Here is a 21820-nt window from a genome sequence, read left to right as displayed (position 1 = left end):
GGATGAGAGGAGACATGATAGAGGTGTACAAAATATTAAGAGGAATAGATAGAGTGGACAGCCAGTGCCTCCTTCCCAGGGCATCAATGCTCAATACAAGAGGGCATGGCTTTAAAGTAATGGGTGGGAAGTTCAAGGGAGATGTCAGAGGAAGGTTGTTTACCCAGAGAGTGGTTGGGGCATGGAATGCGCTGCCTGGGGCAGTGGTGGAGGCAGGTACATTGGTCAAATTCAAGAGATTGCTAGATAAGCATATGGAGGAATTTAAAATAGAGGGATATGTGGGAGGAAGGGGTTAGATAGTCTTAGGCGAGGTTTAAAGGTCGGCACAACATTGTGGGCCAAAGGGCCTGTATTGTGCTGTACTGTTCTATGTTCTAAGTGAGTTCTTAATTTCCACCTCCCTCTGAATGTACGTTTCCCAACCTTTACTGAAATGTTTTTGTTTTGTAGATCTACCTTCGGCAGCAGAAATACTGAAACAAAATATTGCAGATGCTGAAAATCCAAAACAAAAAAGGGTGACTGCTTGAAGTGCTCCACAGATCAGGCAGCATCAGTGGGGAGAGAACAGTCAATGCTTTGAGTCACGGACCTTCAACGCTGAGGACAAAAATGAGAAGACAAGGAGAAAGGGGAAGGTGGAGAGAAGAGGGTATGTCTGTGATGGGGTGCAGAACAGAGTTGTCAAGGTTACAACTATTTTTACGATCCTCAGGAAGAGCAGCTTATCAGCTGACCAGGCACGTTACAACCTTCAGGACTCCACACTGAGTTTAACAGGTAAACCCTGCTTTATTCCCCCACAGATAAGGCTGTACCATTGTTCCAGTTTATTGTGTTTCGGTTTGTCTCTGTATCATTTTGCTCCACTTGCCATTTTGTGAAATAAACGTTAACCTTGACAACACCACAGATATTTCCTCTGCTCTGCCCACAGCTTAGAGCACGCTTGCCTTCTCACTTTTGACCTGACACATTGATTGCTTCTCTCTGCAGTGATGCTGCTTGACCTGCTGATTGCTTCCAGCATTGTTTCCTGACCAGAAATACTTCTCTACATCAGTTCTCCTGAATATTTTGAAAACCAATTCTTTAGATTTCTGGGAATATTCATTCAAATAATTCTCACCCAGTCCCTCCCATTTAATATATCCTTTCTCAAGGTGCACCGTGTGGCTTGTTTATAGCCCACGTCTTGGTTTTATTGACGGAAACCGTGATTTACTTGATCAGGAGAGGTCTGTGGCAAATGAACAGCACAAACTCATTCAATAGCACAAGACCAAGAGCCGAGAAATGCACCATGCAGCCAAGTTGGTGAGTGGCTCCATGGCACCACCCAGTGGAAAAGAGAAAACGATGCAATTCAAGATGTCGTCGGTGAAACCTCCCTCGGCTGAAAGAGTACGGGGGATGGAATATGAATGAAAAACGAAAAGCACAAATTGCTGCAAAAGCAAGTGTAAAGAAAGACAAAGGGAAAACAATGGAAAACTCAAAATTCAAAGTATTCAAGGAAGTTGGGCAAAAAAAAAGCCCATCTGGAAGCAACACCAACATCACCAGCAAGAAGCAACTTCAACCTGAATCTAATAAATCTTATTAACACAAGCACAAGGGTGGCTACCCACCACTCTCCTCCAGCTATCAGCTCCACAGAGGTTATAGAGTCATACAACACAGAAACGCTCCCTTCGGTTCATCGTACCAACTGATCAAGGACCCATCTATACTAAGGAGACACAAGAGACTGCAGATGCTGGAAATCTGGAGCAACAAACAATCCGCTGGAGGATCTCAGCAGGTTGAGCAGCATCTGCAAGGGGAAAGGAATTGTCAAAGCTTCAGGTTGAAATGTCGACAATTCCTTACCTCCCACAGATGCTGCTCGACCCGCTCAGTTCCTTCAGCAGATTGTTGCCCCATCTAATCCCATTTACCATACTTAGGCCATTCAAATACTCATCTAGACATTTCTTAAATGCTGCGAGATTCTCCGCCACTAGCACCCCCTCAGATTCCAACCACCCTCTGGGTGGAAGAAAGTTCTTCAAGCCTTCTCTCAACCTCCTGCCCCTTATCTTAGACCTTTGCTCTCTAGTTTCAGACACCTGTTATGGGGCAAAAGTTTCGTACCATCTAATCTAAACTCCCTCATGACTTTGTATAGATCAGTCAGGTTTTATGTCAGTCTCCTCCGCTCCAAGGACATTAAACCTAGCCTATCCAGTCTTTCCTCATAACTGAAACATTCCAATCCAGGCAATGTCCTGGTGAATTCTCCTCTGCCCCCTGTCCAGTGCAATGACATCCTGATAGTGTGGCAATCAGAACAGCGCATGCTACGCCAGCTTTGCCTTATCAAAGTTTTGTAAAGCTGTACCATACCATCACCTCCCTGTTCTCTTACTCGATGCCCCAACTAATGATAGCCAGAACCCCCTCATGCATTCTACCTGTGCTGCCACCTTCGGGGATCTTGGACTCATACACAAGATCCCACTGTTCCTCAATAGCCTGCAAGGTTCCACATTCATTCTGCATGTTGTATCCTCATGTTCTTTCCAAAATGCATCACCTCACATTCTTTTAGGATTAAACTCCCTCTGCCATTGCTCTACTCATCTTACCAACAGATCACTCGAGTAAGCTACCCTCCTCATCACCAACATGACCACCGAATTTCCTACCACCTATAAACTTAATAACCACACCTCCTACATTCAGATCTAGATCATTAATGTACATTAAGGATTGGTCACCCTGCTATAGGAAAGATGTTATTAAACTGGAAAGAGTACAGAAAAGATTTAGAAGAACTTGAGAGACTGAGTTATTGGGAGAGAGTGGACAGGCTAGGACTTCATTCCTTGGAGCATAGAAGACTGAGAGGTGACCTTATGGAGGTGTATATAATCACAAGGGGCATAGATTGGGTGAATGCATTGTCTTCTTTCCAGGGTTGGGGAATCAAGGACTAGAGGGCATAGGTTTAACATGTGAGGGGAAAGATTTAGTAGGAACTTGAGGGCAACTTTTTTTTACACAATGGACGGTATCTATGTGGAATCAGCTGCCAGAGGAAGTAGTTGAGGCAGGTACAATAACAACATTTAAAAGACATGGGTGGTACATGGATAGGAAAAGTTTAGAAGGTTATGGGTCAAACTTGGATGGGGCATCTTGGTCAGCATGGACCAATTGGGCTGAAGGGCCTGATTCCATGCTGTATAACTCCAAGCTCAATAAGGGTCCCAGCAACGATCACCATGTTGTACAATTAGTCACAGGCTTCCAAGCACAAAACCACCATCTGTGTCATATTACCAAGTTAACATCGGATCCAAAGAGGTGAAGAGACAGGTAGGTGGTGATAGCAAGGATGGGGGGGGGGGGGTACGGGGGGGGGGGGGTGGAGTGGCAGTGGGGTATAGTCAGAGTTCAATTTTGACTTTTGATGCTGTCTATGTGAAGTGTGCTCATTCTCCCTGTGACTGTGTGGATTTTCTCCGAGTGATCTGGTACCCTCCCATATCCCATTTTCCTCTCCGGGCTCACAGAGCAGTACTTCTGTGTTTACTGAGTGAAGTCTGTCAGCCCATTACAGGAAGGATGTGGAAGCTCTGGAGAGGGTACAGAAGAGGTTCACCAGGACGCTGCCTGGATTAGAGGGTATGAGCTAAAAGGAGAGGTTGGACAAACTTGTATTGTTTTCTCTGGCGCGTCGGAGGCTGACGGGAGACCTGATAGAGGTGTGTAAGATTATGAAAGGAATAAATAAAGTAGACAGAGTCTTTTTCCCCAGGGTAGAAATGTCAAACACCGGAGGACATGCATTTAAGGTGAGGGGGGAAAGTTTAAAGGTGATGTGGGAGGGCAAGTTATTTTTTGTAGCAGAGAGTGGTGGGTGCCTGGGACGGGCTGCCAGAGGTGGTGGTAGAAGAGGTACAATAGAGGCTGTTAGATAGACACATGGATATTCAGAGAATGGAGGGATATGGATCCTGTGCAGGCAAAAGAGATTTAGTTTCATTTAGCATTGTGCTCAGCACAGACATTGTGGGTCAAAGGACCTGTCCTCTGTACTGTTCTAAGTTCTTGTGAATACGGGTCTGTCACTTCTTATGATCAGAGGTTTGAACTGTTCAATCAAAATTAGCAAAATAACGCAGTCCTGAAGAACAACCTCAAAATTCGCAAGCTTCAAGTAAGACCCCTAGAGTAAGAAATGGCTAAAATAAAGTATTGCATTTTGTCTGGTATTTTTGCAAATGGGAAGAGCAATGTTTACTGATCACAAGGACTCAACGCAACATCAAAATTTCGCAGACAATTTTCTCTCACATTAACAGAGAGCGACGGGGAGCATCCACAACATACAACAGAGAGGAGTCTGGTAGAGGAGTCAAGGGCCGATGTAGGGTTATAAAGTACAGAAGAAAGGAAGCTTTAAGGTCAGTAACAAAACCATAACGGGCAGCAACAGAGTGCAACTCATATACAGGGATTATAATGCAAGAAGACAAAAGGGAGAATGCACTGCTAAAATTTAATTCTTTCTTCTGCCTTATGTACCCCTCTTGTTCCATGACATCCATTGGCCAGCTCCAACAAATAAGTACAGATTGAGCACCCCCCTCCCCCACCCACCAAGTTATAAGCTCCAGGCTGACCTTGCAACTTTGGGGCATGCCTCACCTGGAACCATCCTTCAAAGAACAGAGCACACCAATCCCAACCACCAGCTCCAGTACAAGGTGGGTCATGGCACATAGAGGAAGGTCCATGCTGATAACCCATGGGGGGGAGATGGGTGGGGGAGGCAAAAGACCAGTCTGTGCAATAGTGAGCCAATACCCACCTGCTGAATGGGAAACGCAAAAGACTCATTGAGTTACTGCACTGAGCAACCTACAGGCCTCAGCTCAGCAGCCTGCTTTTACATTGTCAGCTTGAGTTTGGATTATTTTTAAAAATATTTCATTCATTCTTAATATACATTATGTAAATTATAGTTACCTTTAGCCAGTTTGACCAGAGGCACACAAGTATCTGGCAGATGTTTTGGAATCAATCGTCTGTTACAACAGTACCACCATCTCCATACACATGGCCAATCCCACCAGGGTGATCCTGTGTCCCTGGGATGGTTGCAGTTTCTTATTTAAAGGAACACACCACTCCCTCCCTTCAGAAACAAAGGTTACAAACTTTGGCATCACCAATTCTATTTCGTCTTTCTTCTTTGGGTGTTTTGTCCCTGCACTGTGATGTTGACAAATTATCCTTTGTCTGAGGTAAGTCGAACAAAACTTGGGTTGTGCAAGGAGGAAAGCATCTTATCCACGCACAGGCACAGTGAAGGCACAAGAGACTGCAGATGCTGGAATCTGGAGCAAGAAAGAGTCTGCTGGAGGAACTCAGTGGGTAGAGCAGCATCTGTGGCGGGAAAGGAATTATCGTTTTGCAGGCAAAACCTGCATCGGGTCCTGTGGCTCAACAAAGAGAGTGAAGTGGGGTGCGAGGAAGCAGAACATTTGGAAGTTAGGAATTCAAGTATCTAATCAGATGATAATAGTTTGCACCCCTACAACAACTGAACTGTAATGGCTACTTTGCTTTCCAAATTCAGACCATGGTAAGGGTCAACTGTTATTCATAAATAGATTGTCTTTTTTGTTTATTCATGTGGACATCCAAACTCAAGCTGAGGATGTAAATAAAAGCTAAGGCCCACATTACGCCCATGGTTATAGCCTCACGTGGTCTCTAATGATCCTTGCTGGTTCCTTCAAAATGGCCAATCCCACCAGGGTGATCCAGTGTCCCTGGGATGGTCGCAGTTTCTTATTTAAAGGAACACACCACTCCCTCCCTTCAGAAACAAAGGTTACAAACTTTGGCATAGAGAAATGGGTTCCCAATTACCCCTTGTGATTACTGCCCTTAGATCGTCACCAACTACCTTTGTGTATTAAGCAAGAATCCAGGCTGAATTCTTCCCCATCCCAGCAGAGAAATGGTGGTGACCCTACTATGGGTCGGACATCAATGTTAATAAATGAACACTCTCTCATTGCTTTTTATCCACCACCCCCCCGCCCCCCCCCCCCCCCCCCAACCTCTATCGTCTTTCATCTCCCTCTATTTACAGGGCATCCAAGATGAACAAGCCTTCTCACCACCCTCATTCAATCACCACCACCAGCACTTGGGTCATTCGGTCTCTCTTGGCCTCTATCCTACCACAGACGTTCCTTTTGTTCCTTCTTCAGGTGGATAGGTTAGTTAAGAAAAGCTTATGGGATGTTAGCTTTCATAAGTCGTGGGATAGAGTTTAAGAGCCGCGAAGTAGTGATGCAGCTCTACAAAACTCTGGTTAGACCACACTTAGAGTACTGTGTCCAGTTCTGGTCGCCTCATTATAGGAAGGATGGGGAGGCGTTGGAAAGGGTGCAGAGGAGATTTACCAGGATGCTGCTTGGATTAGAGAGTATGGATTATGAGGAAAGACTAAAGGAGCTTAGGGCTTTACTCATTGGAGAGGAGGAGGATGAGGGGAAACATGATAGAGGTATACAAAATATTAAGAGGAATAGATAGAGTGGACAGCCAGCGCCTCTTTCCCAGGGCACCAATGCACAATACAAGAGGGCATGGCTTTAAGGTAATGGGTGGGAAGTTCAAGGGAAACGTCAGAGGGAGTTTTTCCACCCAGAGAGTAGTTGGTGCATGGAATGCGCTACCTGGGGTGGTGGTGGAGGCTGATACGTTGGTCAAGTTCAAGAGATTGTTAGATAAGCACATGGAGGAATTTAAGATAGAGGGATATGTGGGAGGAAGGGGTTAGATAGTCTTAGGAGTGGTTTGAAGGTCGGCACAACATGGTGGGCCGAAGGGCCTGTATTGTGTTGTATTGTTCTATGGTTCTACTCCTTCCCCTTTTTCGGCAACTTAAAATAGCTTTGATTTTTAACTTTTACCAATACCGATGAAGCGTCATGGATCCAAGGCACTGATTCTGTTTCTCCCTCCATAGATGCAGTCTGACCTGCTGAGAATTTCCAGGACTTTCTATGTTTATAAGCCTCGGCATTAGCCCACACCAACCTGGCCTGGCTGCTGCTGACAAGAAGATGTTACTGTAACAATTGGATGAACTTTGGCCATAGCCCCTGGCTCGTGGTGATCACCGAGTTCCAATGCAATGCTGAATGCACTGGAATCCCGTTTAGTAAGCAGGATAACTTATTTAATCACTGTAAACCAGCTCCTTTGATCATGTGGACTATCTGCTCTATCAAACCACAACGATCTCCTCCATCTACAAACTTTCACCTTGCGTTATGGAAATTACAGTACCGCACTTTCAGAGATAGTCACTATTTTACAAGGTTGCCAACTTTTGTTAGATCATCTTCTAGCAGGCTTCATCAAATGAAGTTCAACTTCCACCCAGCCCATCTCGTCTCAAATGGCACTTCCACTATTGGTCTATTGCCACACACCAATCAACAATGCTGACCGCAGCACCCACAAACCAGTGCTCCTCGCAAATCCCCTGGACTGACACTGCATCCGGACACCCTAACTGTTCACCGCACACGTGACTGGAGCTTTGCAGGGATGTCATTCCCCAAGTTCCCTGCAACCACGTGTAGGAAATACTCCTGCGTTCCAGACAACCCAGTACCATTGGCAACTTTACTTAGCTAATCTAATTTAAGCCTAAAGTTTCCCAAGACAAGGATTGAGGGCATCTAGTATGTCTGCTGACTCTTCCCTCCTCCAGCCACTGATGGGATCTATTTAAACCATATTATTGCACTGTTGGTGATAATGTTTCTTCCAAGAAATAACTTTTCCACAGATATATACAAGCACACATGTTTATGAGTGAAAGAGTCACACGAACACAAAAACAAATCATTTACACCATTTAAGTGAAGAACAAAGGGTGTGCAAGGCAAAAAAACTGTTTGCAGCCAAGGTGAATTTCAGAAATGCAATGCAAGTGCACTGCAGTTTTGTGCTCTGTTCTGCACCCCACAATTGCCAATCATAGTCAGATGCTGGGGGTGAAAAGCAGAGTTCAGCAGTATGATTGCCAAGTCCACTTCTGCCTCTCCCTGCCCTAATTAAACGGACTGTATTTTGTACCCTGTGGAATGTTTATTGGACATTTGTTTATCGGTCGAATTTTTTGTTACCCTCTTGGATGCCAGTGTTCCATGCTGATATATTTTAAGCCAACTTTTGTAGGATGAAATTAGAACTAGCAACACCAGAACTGGGGGCTCAGAGCTCAAAATGAAACATGGCACAACAGTGATGTTAAAGATTAGCCACACATTATATACATCTGCATATTATATACAGGAGTATCTACATATTATATACCCTCCCCACCATCGAGGACACCTTCAAGAGGCGGTGCCTCGAGAAGGTGGCATCCGTCGTTAAGGACCCTCACCACCTGGGACGTGCCCTCTTCTCATTACTACCATTGGGGAGGAGGTACAGGAACGTGAAGACCCACACTCAACGATTCAGGAACAGCTTCTCCTCCTCCGCCATTAGATTTCTAAACGGCCCCTGAACCCATGAACACTACCTCATTATTCCTTTTATTTTGTACTGTTTGTTTTTGTAATTTATAGTAATTTTTGTCTTTGCACTGTGCTGCTGCTGCAAAATAACAAGTTTCACGTCATCTGTGATAACAAATCTGCACCTTTCTTAGTTGCAATGTTGCTACTTTACATTTGATAAATTATAAACCTGCACTTGATGCCTCAGCAAGTTCATTCAGTGTATAAATGTGCTACACAGACCAGTGGGAATTGAGTTTGCATCTGTCCTACATTCAGTCTTCCAAGCTTTGGTGTGGATGGAAAACTGCCAATGGCTTCATGTTCCTGATCATAAGGGTCATAGAGCATGGAAACAGACCCTTCGGCCCAATTGGTCCATGCCGACCAAAATTCCCATCTAAGCTAGGCCCATATCCCTCTTAAACCTTTCCTATCCACGTACCCGTCCAAGTGCCTTTTAAATGTTGTTAACGTACCTGCCTCAACCACTTCCTCTGGCAGCTCTACTGACCACCCCCTGGGTGAAAACGTTGTCCCTCAGGTTCCTATTATAGAGTCATAGAGCAATACAGCAAGGATACAGGCCCTTCGGCCCATCGAGTCCATGCCAATCAGGGTGCCCACCCATCTAGTCCCAGTTTCCTGCATTTGGCCCTTATCCCCCCAAGACCCACCCCTTCCTCTGGCAGCTCTGTGTGAAAAAGTTACCCCTCAAGTCCCTTTTAAATTCTTCCCCTCACCCTAAATCTATGCCCCCTAGTTTTTGACTCCCTTTCCAAGGGGAAAAGACTGTTACCGTCCACCTTATGTATGCCAAATCTCACCCCTCTCCCCTTCAGCCTATGTCCTCTAGTCCTTGATTCCAAACAGGTTCAGGGACATCAAAGGCATAGGGGTGAAGTTACTGGAGGTAGTTTGACTTCCACCAGAACAGCTGAGGAATTTGTATCCTAACAATTACAGAAATCTGAGCCAATAAAGAGTAATGTAATAACAAATTTGCTGTAAAAACTCATCGGATTCACCGATGTCCTTTAGAAAAGGAATTCTGCCATTTTCATCCAGTTTAAGTGGGTCTCTAGACCCATGGACACGATTCTTACTGTTCTTTAAAATGGCCCATAAAACAATTAGGGATGGACAATATGTCCATGCCTTGCCAGTAACTCCCACGACCCATGAACAAAAAAAATCATCACCACCCAAGCTGACATGGAAATTGGGCTTGGCTGTTATCGAATGGAGTGCCAGCCACTACCCAAGGGTGAAGAGCATGTGTCTAGGTGAAGCCCTGAGAGAGGGGGATGGAAAGGGCTGCTGGCACGGGCCCAGGGGAGGGGGGGGGGGGGGGGGTGGAGGTAGGTAGGGGGGAATTCATGTCTTCTGGAAGAAAGGAAAAGCAGGTTGGCAGGTTGGAGGGACATTGGCGGGAGAGGGAGAGGAGAAAAAATGACAAATGACAGCATCACCGAGGAAAGTGAAGAGGACCTTTACGTAGCATTCACAGGATGGGGTACTGTACTATACCAGAGTGTGGACCACTATCACATCTGCCAGGAATTTAAACTGTTAGTTAAATCTAGAATTAAAAATACCTAATATCAGTAATGGTGACCTTGAATCTACCAATATGTTAAAAAAGACACCTAATCCATAAATGTTATTGAGAGAGGACAATATGCTGTCCTTACCTAGTCTTATCTATTAACGATCCCAGATAAATAGCAATGTGATGTTTAACTACCTGCTGAGATAGCCTAACACTCAGATCCAGGGCAGTTAGGGATAAATAAAATATTCCAAGGAACTAATTATCTTCAAAATTCACCCCTAACATCAAATAGTGATCATATTTAACAGGGAGAGAACAGAAACCTCTTCTGTTGGCTATGATACTCCTGTATATAGTACAAATAAACCATGAGTTTACGAAATGTTAGTGGCAGTGGGCAGGAGAGAGAAGGGGCTTCTCTTAGCAAACAATAACTGAGTGTGGCTTGGTATTAGCTACGTAACATTTATTGATTTGACAACAAAAAAATGATTAAAAAAAGTTGGCTCGTTGCAAGTCATACCGCTTGCAGTGCAGCCTCCGGGCCTTGGTCTTCACACTCAGTGGCAGCTTTGGAGACACTCCTTGCTGTGTCCTCTTCACAGATTTTGGACGGTTGATTTGCCGTTGGCTGTTCCAAGTATTTCAGCTCTTTTGCGTGCACTACAAAAAACAAAGCGTTATGAATAACGGTCCTCTCCTCAATGCATGGCAGTTTAACCCACATAACTACCTCTAGACAACTCATGTTTTGCACATAACTCTACATGATTTCAAATGACTTCAAAGTTTCAACAATTATCATGAGACAGAGGGAGACACAAGAGACTGCAGATGCTGGAATCTGGAAAAACAAGGCACTGAAGGAATTCAGCGGGTCAGGCAGCATCTGTGGAAAGAAATGGACAGTCGATGTTTCAGGTTGAGACCCTTCATCTGGACTGAGATCTTAATCGAGACAAAAGAATATGTTAATCCAAAAGCACAAAGCCTGGCTGAAACTTGAGCCATTAAACAGCATGGTGTTATTCAGAACATAAGATACCAGGTTTCATCACTAGCCTCGCTCACATTAGCTGAACTGTTTCAGACTGAATCTTACTGCTCAACTGTTCCATGTTATTCATGTTCCAATATGAGCCCATCCTGTCCCTTTCAGTATCTCTCTGGTAAGCACATCTTTCTTTTCCTTTCTCCTTCATCTGGCACCCTTTGAAATACAATGTATTATTTGTCTCAACTACTCCAGTGATAACCAGAAAGATGGCAGAACAGACAAACCCAGCCTTGTTCTCACATCGATCTCAACACACAGGAGCCATCGATTGGCGACTGGACCGAGAACACTAGTTAATTGTTCTCCTTTGCCCAAGGACGCTGTGGACACTATTGCAAGCCTTGGCTGAGTGTAACTAACTCATTACGAAGAGAGAAACTGGTCCAAACATCTCAATTAAATTGGTAAATTGGGTTACTATTGTCACAAGTACCGAGGAACAGTGAAAAACTTGCCTTGCATACCATCTATACAGATCAATTCATTACACAGTGCATTGAGGTAGCACTAGGTAAAACAATAACAGAGTGCAGAATAAAGTGTTACAGTTACAGAGAAAGTGCAGTGTGGTAGACAGTAAGGTGCAAGGTCATAAGGAGGTGGATTGTGAGGTCAACAGTCCATCTTATTGGATTAGGGGACAGTTCAATAGTCTTATAACAGTGGGATAGAAGCTGTCCTTGAGCCTGGTGGTACGTGCTTTCAGGCTTTTGCATCTTCTGCCCAATGGGGGGGGGGGGAAGAGAGAGAATGTCCAAGGTGAGTGGGATCTTTGATTACATTGGCTGCTTTACCAAGGCAGCAAGAAGTGTAGAGAGAGCCCATGGAGGGGAGGCTGGTTTCCGTGTTGTGCTGGGCTGTGTCCACAACTCTCTGCAGTTTCTTGTGGTCATTCCAAACCCGAAGGTGACACAGTGGTACGAGGCATGGATCTGGAGACACATGTTCGAATCGGGTGGAGAATTTAAACTGTTAATTAAATAAATCTGGAAAAAAAAGATTGGCATAAAATCCTGGTTCAATCACTAGTGCCCTCTGGGGAAGGAAATCTGTTGTCCTTCACACTCTGTGATTCCTACAGCAATGCAGCTTACTCTTAATTGCCCTGTGAATGCAGGCCAATCAGTTCAGGAGCAAATAGCAATGGTCAATAAATGCTGGCCTTGACAGCAAAGTCCACTTGCTGTAACCTTTCCCTCAATGCCAGCAGAACAAAAGAGCTGGTCATTGACTTCAGGAAGTGGGCTGGAGCACACGCCTCTGTATGTATCAATGGTGCTGAGGTGGAGATAGTTGAGAGCTTCAAGTTCCTAGGTGTAAGCATCACCAATAGCTTGTCTTGGTCCAACCACATATACACCATGGTCAAGAGGGCACACTAGTGCCTCTGTTTCCTTAGAAGGCTGAGGAAATTCAGCATGTCCCCGTTGACCCTCACCAAATTTTATAAATGCACCATAGAAAGCATCCTACCTAGATGCATCACGGTTTGGTATGGGAACTGCTCTGCCCAAGACCGCAAGAAACTGCAGAGAGTTGTGGATACAGCTCAGCACATCACGAAAACTAGCTTCCTCACTATGGACTCTGTCTACATTTCTCACTGCCTTGGTAAAGCAGCCAACATTATCAATGACCCCACCCACCCTGGACATTCTCTCTTCTCCCCTCTATCAGCCGATACAAAAGCCTGAAAGCACGTACTACCAGGCTCGAGCACAGCTTCTATCCTGCTGTTTTAAGACTATTGAATGAACATCTTGTAGGATAAATTGGACTCTTGACCTCACAATCTACCTCGTTATAGCCTTGCACCTTATTGCCTACCTGCATTGCACTTTCTCTGTAACCGTAACACTATATTCTGCATTCTGTTATTGCTTTTCCCTTGTACTACCCCGATGTACTGATGTTGTGAAATGATCATGTATGGATGGCATGAAGAACAAAGTTTTTCACTGAAACTCAGTACATGTGACACTAATAAACCAATGATTAAGTTTAAAAAGAATTAACATAGCCTCCTACCTGAAGTAGGTGCTGCAGCAGGCTCCCTCGGAGCGGTGTGTATTTCCAGCTTCTCCAGTTGGGCTTTCTTCTCCTGCTGTGCGTCCCATTCTTGCAGCTCCTTCTCGAACCTTCGATTGTCCTCTCGAACATACTCTTTCAAATCGGAGGGCAGGGTGTTCATTCCTGTCAGTGCCTGACCAGTTTCCTTATCAAACTCCTCTGCAAGAGCAGAAAGAGCATGTTAAAATTCTACGTCTCACAATATTCAGTAAAAGTACATTATCTGTGCAAGTGCAGAGGTCCTTGTACACATCCTTGAAGAAAGAAGAGAAAATTGATAATGTGATGAGAAGAGCAAATGGATTCTTTGGGTTAATAAACGGATGTATACAGGGGATAGGAAGGCAAAGAGATGATACTATATGAAGTGCTGATTACGTTTTAGCTGGAGTAACAGGAAACAGAAAGGTCAAGAATAAAGATGACTGGCAAAAGAAAGTTTGTGGAAAGCAAGTGTTGAGGACCTCAACTGCATTGCTAGAGATCATCACTGAGGCAGATTAAGTTGCAGCATTCGAAAAGGAGCTGGATAAGTTTCTGAAAAGGAAGGACTTGCAGGGTTATGGAGGCAAGAGAGGGGAAGGGGAGGCAGCTGGATTGATCTTAGATGCAAGATCAATCCGGCTACCTCCTATACTTGTCCCATCGTGATGGGACAAATGGCCTCCCCCTTGCTGAGTATTACACCCTGCTACTGAAACCATGTCATGCAAGACCCAAAAATTACCCTACCAATCCAGGTCAAGACCCTTATCGCTGGCCAAGTGTCTCTAACATGGCTCCTACCCGCTGACATAAAGGCAAATGTACATGGAGAAGGTATTGAGCTGAGTTGGAATGATGAGGGGCTGTAGTTCAGTGGTAGAGCACATGCTTTGCATATATGAGGTCCTGGGTTCAAGCCCCAGCATCTCCACGCCGGCGATCTTGAATTATAGGGCAGGCATGGTAGTGTAGCGGTTAGCGTAACGCTATTACAGCGCCAGCGAACCGGGGTCAATTTCCGCCGCTGTCTTTAAGGAGTTTGTGCGTGCTCCCTGTGTCAGCGTGGGCTTCCTCCGGGTGCTCCGGTTTCCTCCCACATTCCAAAGACGTACGGGTTAGGAAGTTGTGGGCATGCTATGTTGGCGTCGGAAGCACGGCGACACTTGCGGGCTGTCCTCAGAACACTCTAAGCAAAAGATGCATTTCATTGTGTGTTTCGATGTACATGTGACTAATAGAGATCTCTTATAAATTCAGTCCAACCTCAGCATTCTGGGTGAACACAGACCTGACCAAAACCCAGCAGAGTCAGGTCTCATCATGCCCAGGTCATGTAGCCAGGCTCTAACTTGATGCACTCTAAGGGCATGGGGTGGGGAGACCTGAGGGAGGCGTTAGTAGCAGACCCAGGTAATCAGGAAAACCATTACGAGAAACTAGAAATCTCCAGGCACAAATGAATAGTTACAATTGCAACCAGACAAGGACAATGCCAGACACAGGAGACTGCAGACGCTGGAATCTGAAGCAACAAACAATCCGCTGGACGAACTCAGCGGATCGAGCTGCATCTATGGGGGGTGGGGGTGGGGAAATTGTCGACATTTCGAGTTGAAACCCTGCATCAGGACTGAGAGTGGAGAGGTGAGCTAGCCGTTGGGGACTCTGCCACTTGACTCAACAATGGAGGAGGGTGGGGTGGATGATTAAGATTTTTTAAGATTCCTTTATTAGTCACATGTACATCGAAACACACAGTGAAATGCATCTTTTGCATAGAGTGTTCTGGGGGCAAGTCAAAAACTGCAGGGGTGCCAAGTACAAGGAGGGAGAGGGCACCATTGTCACATTTGCATCTGCTAGCTGGATTAGAGCCACTTCAGTGCCTTAGCAGCATTGATTGAGATGGTTAAAATAAACGAATTGCAAGAAAGATGAGTTTGTGTTAGGGATGCATCAATACGTTTGGGGGCCTGGGGAAGAAAGGACAGTTGAGATAGAAGCCAATCAAGAAGAACGCTTTGTACCTTTCATCTCTACTATCTATTGGGACCGCAATAACTTGGTTTTAAGCTCTTCAGAATTATTACTACATGAGCTGTATGATGTCCATCAATGATGCCCAATTTAAGGCATTGGAGGAAGGAATCAAAGTATTTCACTGGATGATCTTTAATGGGAGGACACAGACTTATATAAATTGGCAAAAAAGTAGAAAGGGAATGAGTTACAAATGCACTGCCTGGAGAAGAGAGTGGGTAAATGGCAATTTTCAAAAGGGAATTTGGACAGTGGCGTCACAGGTCGACAAGGTGGTGAAGAAGGCTTTTGGCACAGTGGCCCTCATCAGTCAGTATAGAAAATGGGATGTTATGTTGCAGTTGTACAAGATATTCTTGGCACCGCACTTGGAGTATTGTGCAGAGTTTTGGTCACTCTGCTATAGCAAAGATGACATTAAGCAGGAGAGAGTGCAGAGGAGATTTACGAGGATGTTGCCAGGACTTGAGGGACTGAGTTATAGGGAGAGGTTGGACAGACTAAGACTTTATTCCTTGGACCGTAGGAGACTGAGGGGTGATCTTATAGAGGTGTATAAAATCATGAGGGGCATAGATAGGGTGAATTCCCAGGGTTGGGGAATCAAGAACTAGAAGGCATAGGTTTAAGATGAGAGGGGAAAATTTAATAGGGTAACTTTTTCCACACTGAGGGTGATGCGTATATGGAACGAGCTGCCAGGGGAATTGGGTGAGGCAGGTACAATAACAACATTTAAAAGACATTTGAACAGGTACATGGATCAGAAAGGTTTAGATGGTTATGGGTCAAATGGGACTAGCTTAGGTGGACATCTGGGTCAGCACAGACGAGTTGGGCCAAAGGGCCTGTTTCTGTGCTGTATGACTCTACAACCATGAAATACTCGGAAAAGAAAAAAATGACAGGCTGCAGGAGGAGCAGAGGAGAAGTAAATCTACCAATGAGCCAACACAGGAATGATCAGCTGAACGGCTTGTCATGATGTATCAGTCTGTGAATGGAAACTGACATACAAGAGATTCTGCAGATGCTGGAAATCTGGAGCAACACACACAAAATGCTGGAGGAACTCAGCAGGTCAGGCAGCATCTGTGGAGGGAAATGGACCGTCGATGGTTCGGGTCGAGACCCTTCATCAGAAACTGAATTGTTGCAGAAGCAAAGGATTCACACAAATGCGCAATTTCAAATTTGAAAACAACATTCCAAACACACAGAATAACTAATACAAGCAAGAAATAATGTAGAGCAGGAGCATGCTAGCAATGCAATTACCTTCTATTAAGTATTGATCTGTGTCATTTATGTACATTAAGCAGTAAGCACTAGCATTCCTGTAACCACCAAAGGAGTCTCGTTCAAGCTCCTCCCAGGAGGATTTGGTAACAGCTATGTCGTTGTATTTCATCCATTTCTCGTGGTGGTGATCATGGATATAGGCCCAGTAATGCCCAGCATTAGCCTGACCTTCATGGACCAAGACCGCATGTAGTCGGTAGGGAACCTAGAGGGTAAAGGAAAGATATGACAAGTAAGCACTCAATACATGAAAGAGTATAAATATATATAAGAAACTCCATCAGTTGTTGCAGTAGATTCTGATATGCATTATAAGATATCCTTATTAGTCACATGTACATCAAAACAAACAGTGAAATACATCTTTTTGCGTAGGGTGTTCTGGGGGCAGCCTGCAAGTGTCCCCACATTTCTGGCGCCAACATGGCACGCCCACAACTTCCTAACCTGTATGTCTTTGGAACGTGGGAGGAAACCGGAGCACCTGGAGGAAACCCACGCAGACACGGGGAGAACGTACAAACTCCTTACAGACAGCTGCCGGATTTGAACCCAGGACGCTGGTGCTGTAAAGCGTTACGCTAACCGCTATACTACCGTGCCTGCCCTGGTTGTGTTTGCACTATTATACCATACTGGGAGAATTGAGCCCCTAACAACATATAACCTTGAGTAACACATTCTTGTTAAATGTCTGGTTCAAATTTCATCTGACTGCAGTCACAAAGAAGGCACACCGGCAGCTCTCTTTCATTAGGAATTTGAGGAGATTCAGTACGTCACTAAAGACTCTTACAAATTTTTATGGATGTATGGATGGAGGGATATGGGCATTCTGTAGGTAGGAGGGATTAGCTATGTTGGCACAACATTGTGGGCTGAAGGGCCTGTTCTGTGCTGTACTGTTCTATGTACAGTGGAGAACATTCTGACTGGTTGCATCACAGCCTGGTATGGAGCCTCCAATGCACAGGATCGCAAGAGGCTGCAGAGGGTTGTAGACTCAGCCAGCTCCATCACGGGCACAACACTCCCCGCCATCGAGGACATCTTCAAGAGGTGGTGCCTCAAAAAGGCGGCATCCATCACTAAGGAACCTCACCATCTGGGACGTGCCCTCTTCTCGTTACTACCATCGGGGAGGAGGTACAGGAGCCTGAAGACCCACACTCAATGATTCAGAAACGCCTTCTTCCCCTCTGTATTCAAATTTCTGAATGATCTAAGAACCCATGAACACTACCTTGTTATTCGTTCTTTTTGCACTTTGTTTATTTCTGTAATTTATAGATTTTTATGTCTTTGCACTGTACTGCAAAATAACAAATCTCACATCATCTAAGTCAGTAATAATAAATCTGATTCTGATAATCAAGGGTTCCAGTTGAAACGTTATCCCGTCTTTTCCCCTTCGGAAGCCGAGTTGCTGCTTGGTTATTTTACTCTGGGGTCACGTACTTGCTGTTTCCCTGCTAGTCGCATCCAGACCAGTGGATGTCCGCCCAGTGGACTCTGCCCTTCACTCGACCTGTTTACGCCTGCAGCAGTCTGCCTGCAGCTCAGTAAGAAATCACGTAGGCAATGCACTCACTTGCATCATGGTCTTGTCAGTGTACATCAGCTCGATGGTGCGGTGAAGCCGAGCAATGCTCTCCTGCAGATCTGAAAAGATACCAGAAATTGTCAATGACAGTTTGAACGATAAAGACAGCTTACGTCCCCGTAGGGTCAGTAACTGAAATCCGAGTAACACCAGCAATTCCGACTTCGTATTTGCAGCTGATGGTTCAGATTTGCCACTTTCAATTACTCACTGAAAATTAACTCAGAAAACAATCCCCAGGGTTATGTTTACCCAAAAGCAAAACGCTCATCGTCCACTACTCCATAAGATGAGATGAGATATCTTTATTAGTCACATGTACGTCAAAACACACAGTGAAATGCATCTTTTGCGTAGAGTGTTCTGGGGGCAGCCCGCAAGTGTCACCACGCTTCCGGCGCCAACACAGCATGCCCACAACTTCCTAACCCGTCCATCTTTGGAAGGTGGAAGGAAACCAGAGCACCCGGAGGAAACCCACGCAGATACGGGGAGAACGTACAAATTCCTCACAAACAGTGGCGGGAATTGAACCTGGTTCGCTGGCGCTGTAATGGCATTATGCTAACTGCTACACTACTGTGCCACTCTGACCGTGACTATTCTCTATACTCAGGACTGGAAAGAAATTGCTCGCACACTGCATTAGTGGAGAAGACATCACAATAAAGGCCATTGCTGCTGTCACACTAACACGCAGACACACGCTTTATAGCTTGATTCACTGAATGATTATCGCTAATTGAGATGCTGCTAACTCAGTCCATGCACAGGACTAAAGCTTTTGGGTGTAGATAAGGGATACTTGAATTGGCAGGTGCTACAACCTCCTTACTTTTTTATTAAATTCATTGGCAGACCTATAATTTTATTTCCCATCTAAACTGCCCCAGTGAAGGTAGTGATGAGCCAACTTCTTGAGCAGCTATAATCCACGTGGTGAAGGAACACTCACAATATAAGATATCTTTATTAGTCACACGTACATCGAAACACACAGTGAAATGCATCTTTTGCGTAGAGTGTTCTGGGGGCAGCCCGCAAGTGTCGCCACACTTCCGGTGCCAACATAGCATGCCCACAACTTCCTAACCTGTATGTCTTTGGAATGTGGGAGGAAACCAGAGCACCCAGAGGAAACCCACACAGACACAAGGGAAGAACGTATAAACTCCTTACAGACAGCGGCGGGAATTGAATCCGGGTCGCTGGCGCCGTAATAGCGTTATGCTAACCGCTACACTACTGTGGTGGCGGTAAGGTTATCTACCCAAGCTGACACCTTCAGGGATCTATGGGCTTGTACACCAAAGTCCCTCTGTTCCTTGATACTCCTTAGGGCCCGACCGTTCCTGGTATATGTCCTATCCTTATTAGACCTCCCAAAATGCATCACCTCACACTTATCAGGATTAAATTCAATTTGCCACTGCTCTGCCCAGATCACCAATTCTGTAACCTAAAACTATCCTCCTCACTATCAATACCACGTCATCTGTAAACTTACTAATCATACCTCCTACACTCATATCTTGTGATCTTGTGATCTTGTGATATCCAAGTTGTTAATGCACATGAGAAACAGTAAGGGTCCCAGCACGATCTCTGTGGTACATCGCTGGTCACAAGATTCCCATCACAAATATCAAGCCAACTTTGGATCTAATTTGTGAACTTGCCTTAAATCCTGTGTTCACTAACCTCTTGGCATATGGGACCTTGTCAAAGGCCTTACTGAAGTCCACGTAGACTCCATCAACCACACTCACTGATATATTCTGTTACTTCTGCAAAAAAATACTTAGTCACTTAAAATGTTTAGTGACTTGTAAGATTTTGACCTTGTAACGATGAAGCAGCAGCATTGTAGTCCCCGGAATCAGAAGGTTGGTGGTGTTCTTACGCGCCTGCCACTCTCAATGTCTGGTACAATATGGGACCTTGTCAAAGGCCTTACTGAAGTCCACGTAGACTCCATCAACCACACTCACTGATATATTCTGTTACTTCTGCAAAAAAATACTTAGTCACTTAAAATGTTTAGTGACTTGTAAGATTTTGACCTTGTAACGATGAAGCAGCAGCATTGTAGTCCCCGGACTCAGAAGGTTGGTGGTGTTCTTACGCGCCTGCCACTCTCAATGTCTGGTACAAGTCTTGATTTTGGGAAATGCTGCCAGAGAAGCTTTGATGAAATGCTGCAGTGCATTTTATAGATGGCATGGATGCAGTGGACAGAGAGGTGAAAATGAATCTTCATGATGATGAATGGGGAGCAAGTCTAATGGGTTGCATTGCCCTGGATAGACTGAACTGGAGCTGCACTCATGCAGCCAAGTGGAGGGTATTCCATCATAGCCCAGACTTGGCATTGGCACTGTCAACTCTTTCTTTCGCTTCCTAACTGCTCAAACCATCCTCCTGTTTCATCTCCTTGCATCCTCAGTGTGATAGGAACATTCCATTGAGTTGTTCCTGGAGCTTGGTGAGGTTGGTAGGCCCTCATGTACCGCCAATCCTTGTGGTGGCGTTGCACGCTCTCTTTAAAAATATCGCGATTTTCATCAGAAGCGACACTTCCAGCATGGTGTTTGCTCCCTGGCTGCACAATCATTTCAAACTGCAAATAGGAGGACGTCAGATAAGGCAAGGGTGGTAGGATCCCTTCCCCAACAAACAAGTGTCCTCGTCACAATCCTGCAGTCTTCATGGCGATCTTCTACTGCTGGGCTAAAAAATTACCAGATTTATGTTGATCATCACAATTTACATTCTCCAGACTTTCAAATCTGTGGAATGCCTCACATCTGCCAGTCTTTCTTTCTTGCAACAAACTAAAGGCTTTTAAGATTACCAAATCACAACTACTAATCTCAGAGGCTTTTCTGTTTTGCAGTGACCAAATAAATGATTGGTCAGCAGGTTATAATTAGAATAAACTTAGTGGGCACAGCGAGAAATAATCCTGGTTTACAGACAGTAGATTTCGGGTAGGGTAGGGTGGGGGTGAGGGAAGGTAGAGCGAGGAGTTGGTACCTCTGGTGTCATTCTCCACTTCCATTCTCCATCGATGTAGACAACCCTCCAACACCCTCAGCTCGTCCTCTGTGATGTGCCGCGGTGCTGGGTGCATTGGGATTTCCGGTGGAACCCTGGACTGCGTGAACGGTTTGTGAACAATTGGCCGCTGAAGAGGAGGTGTGCAGGGAGCTTCTGTAGGTGCCACAGGTCCCTGTTCCGTTGGGCTGTTGGCAGTTTGGAGCAATAAAAACAATTGGCTAGTTAACCATTTCAAGCATTCTAACACAATCCCCAACTTCTAAATCCATAAGAATTCTGTGATATATCTCTTGCTTTAAGGGACAAGCTTCATCTCATTTACATTTTAAAAAATACTAAGAGTCACAGAATCGTACACAGCATGGAAACAGGCCATTCAGCCAAACTCTTCTATGTCAAACAGTGGGCACCGTCCTGTACTCGTCCCATCGCCCAACACTTGGTCCATAGCCCTCCATGCCTGGGCGATTCCAATGCACACCTAGACTCTCGTTAAGTGCGGTTGGTGACTCAGTTTCAACCACTTCCTCAGGCAGTGTACTCTAGATACTTAC

The 21820-nt window shown here is 45.1% G+C and overlaps 1 protein-coding gene and 1 non-coding gene across 6 annotated transcripts in view; one reads left to right on the top strand and one right to left on the bottom strand.

Moving 5' to 3' along the window:
• The window catches only part of usp25 (ubiquitin specific peptidase 25), a 182985-nt gene that overhangs the window by 61480 nt on the left and 99685 nt on the right, over positions 1-21820 (bottom strand). For all 5 annotated transcript variants that reach the window (XM_052015231.1, XM_052015232.1, XM_052015233.1 and 2 more), the window contains 5 exons: positions 21243-21451; positions 18195-18265; positions 16580-16808; positions 13235-13435; positions 10673-10812 (listed from right to left, as the gene is read on the bottom strand). In XM_052015231.1, the coding sequence (XP_051871191.1) occupies positions 10673-10812; positions 13235-13435; positions 16580-16808; positions 18195-18265; positions 21243-21451 (850 nt within the window). The remainder of the gene's footprint in view (positions 1-10672; positions 10813-13234; positions 13436-16579; positions 16809-18194; positions 18266-21242; positions 21452-21820) is intronic.
• On the top strand, positions 14121-14192 carry trnaa-ugc (transfer RNA alanine (anticodon UGC)). The gene has a single exon. It is a non-coding gene; the product is annotated as a tRNA-Ala (tRNA).

The sequence above is a fragment of the Pristis pectinata genome, chromosome 4, assembly GCF_009764475.1.
Source record: "Pristis pectinata isolate sPriPec2 chromosome 4, sPriPec2.1.pri, whole genome shotgun sequence".
Taxonomy (NCBI): Eukaryota; Metazoa; Chordata; class Chondrichthyes; order Rhinopristiformes; family Pristidae; genus Pristis; species Pristis pectinata.
This window is presented reverse-complemented; position numbering and strand designations above follow the sequence as displayed.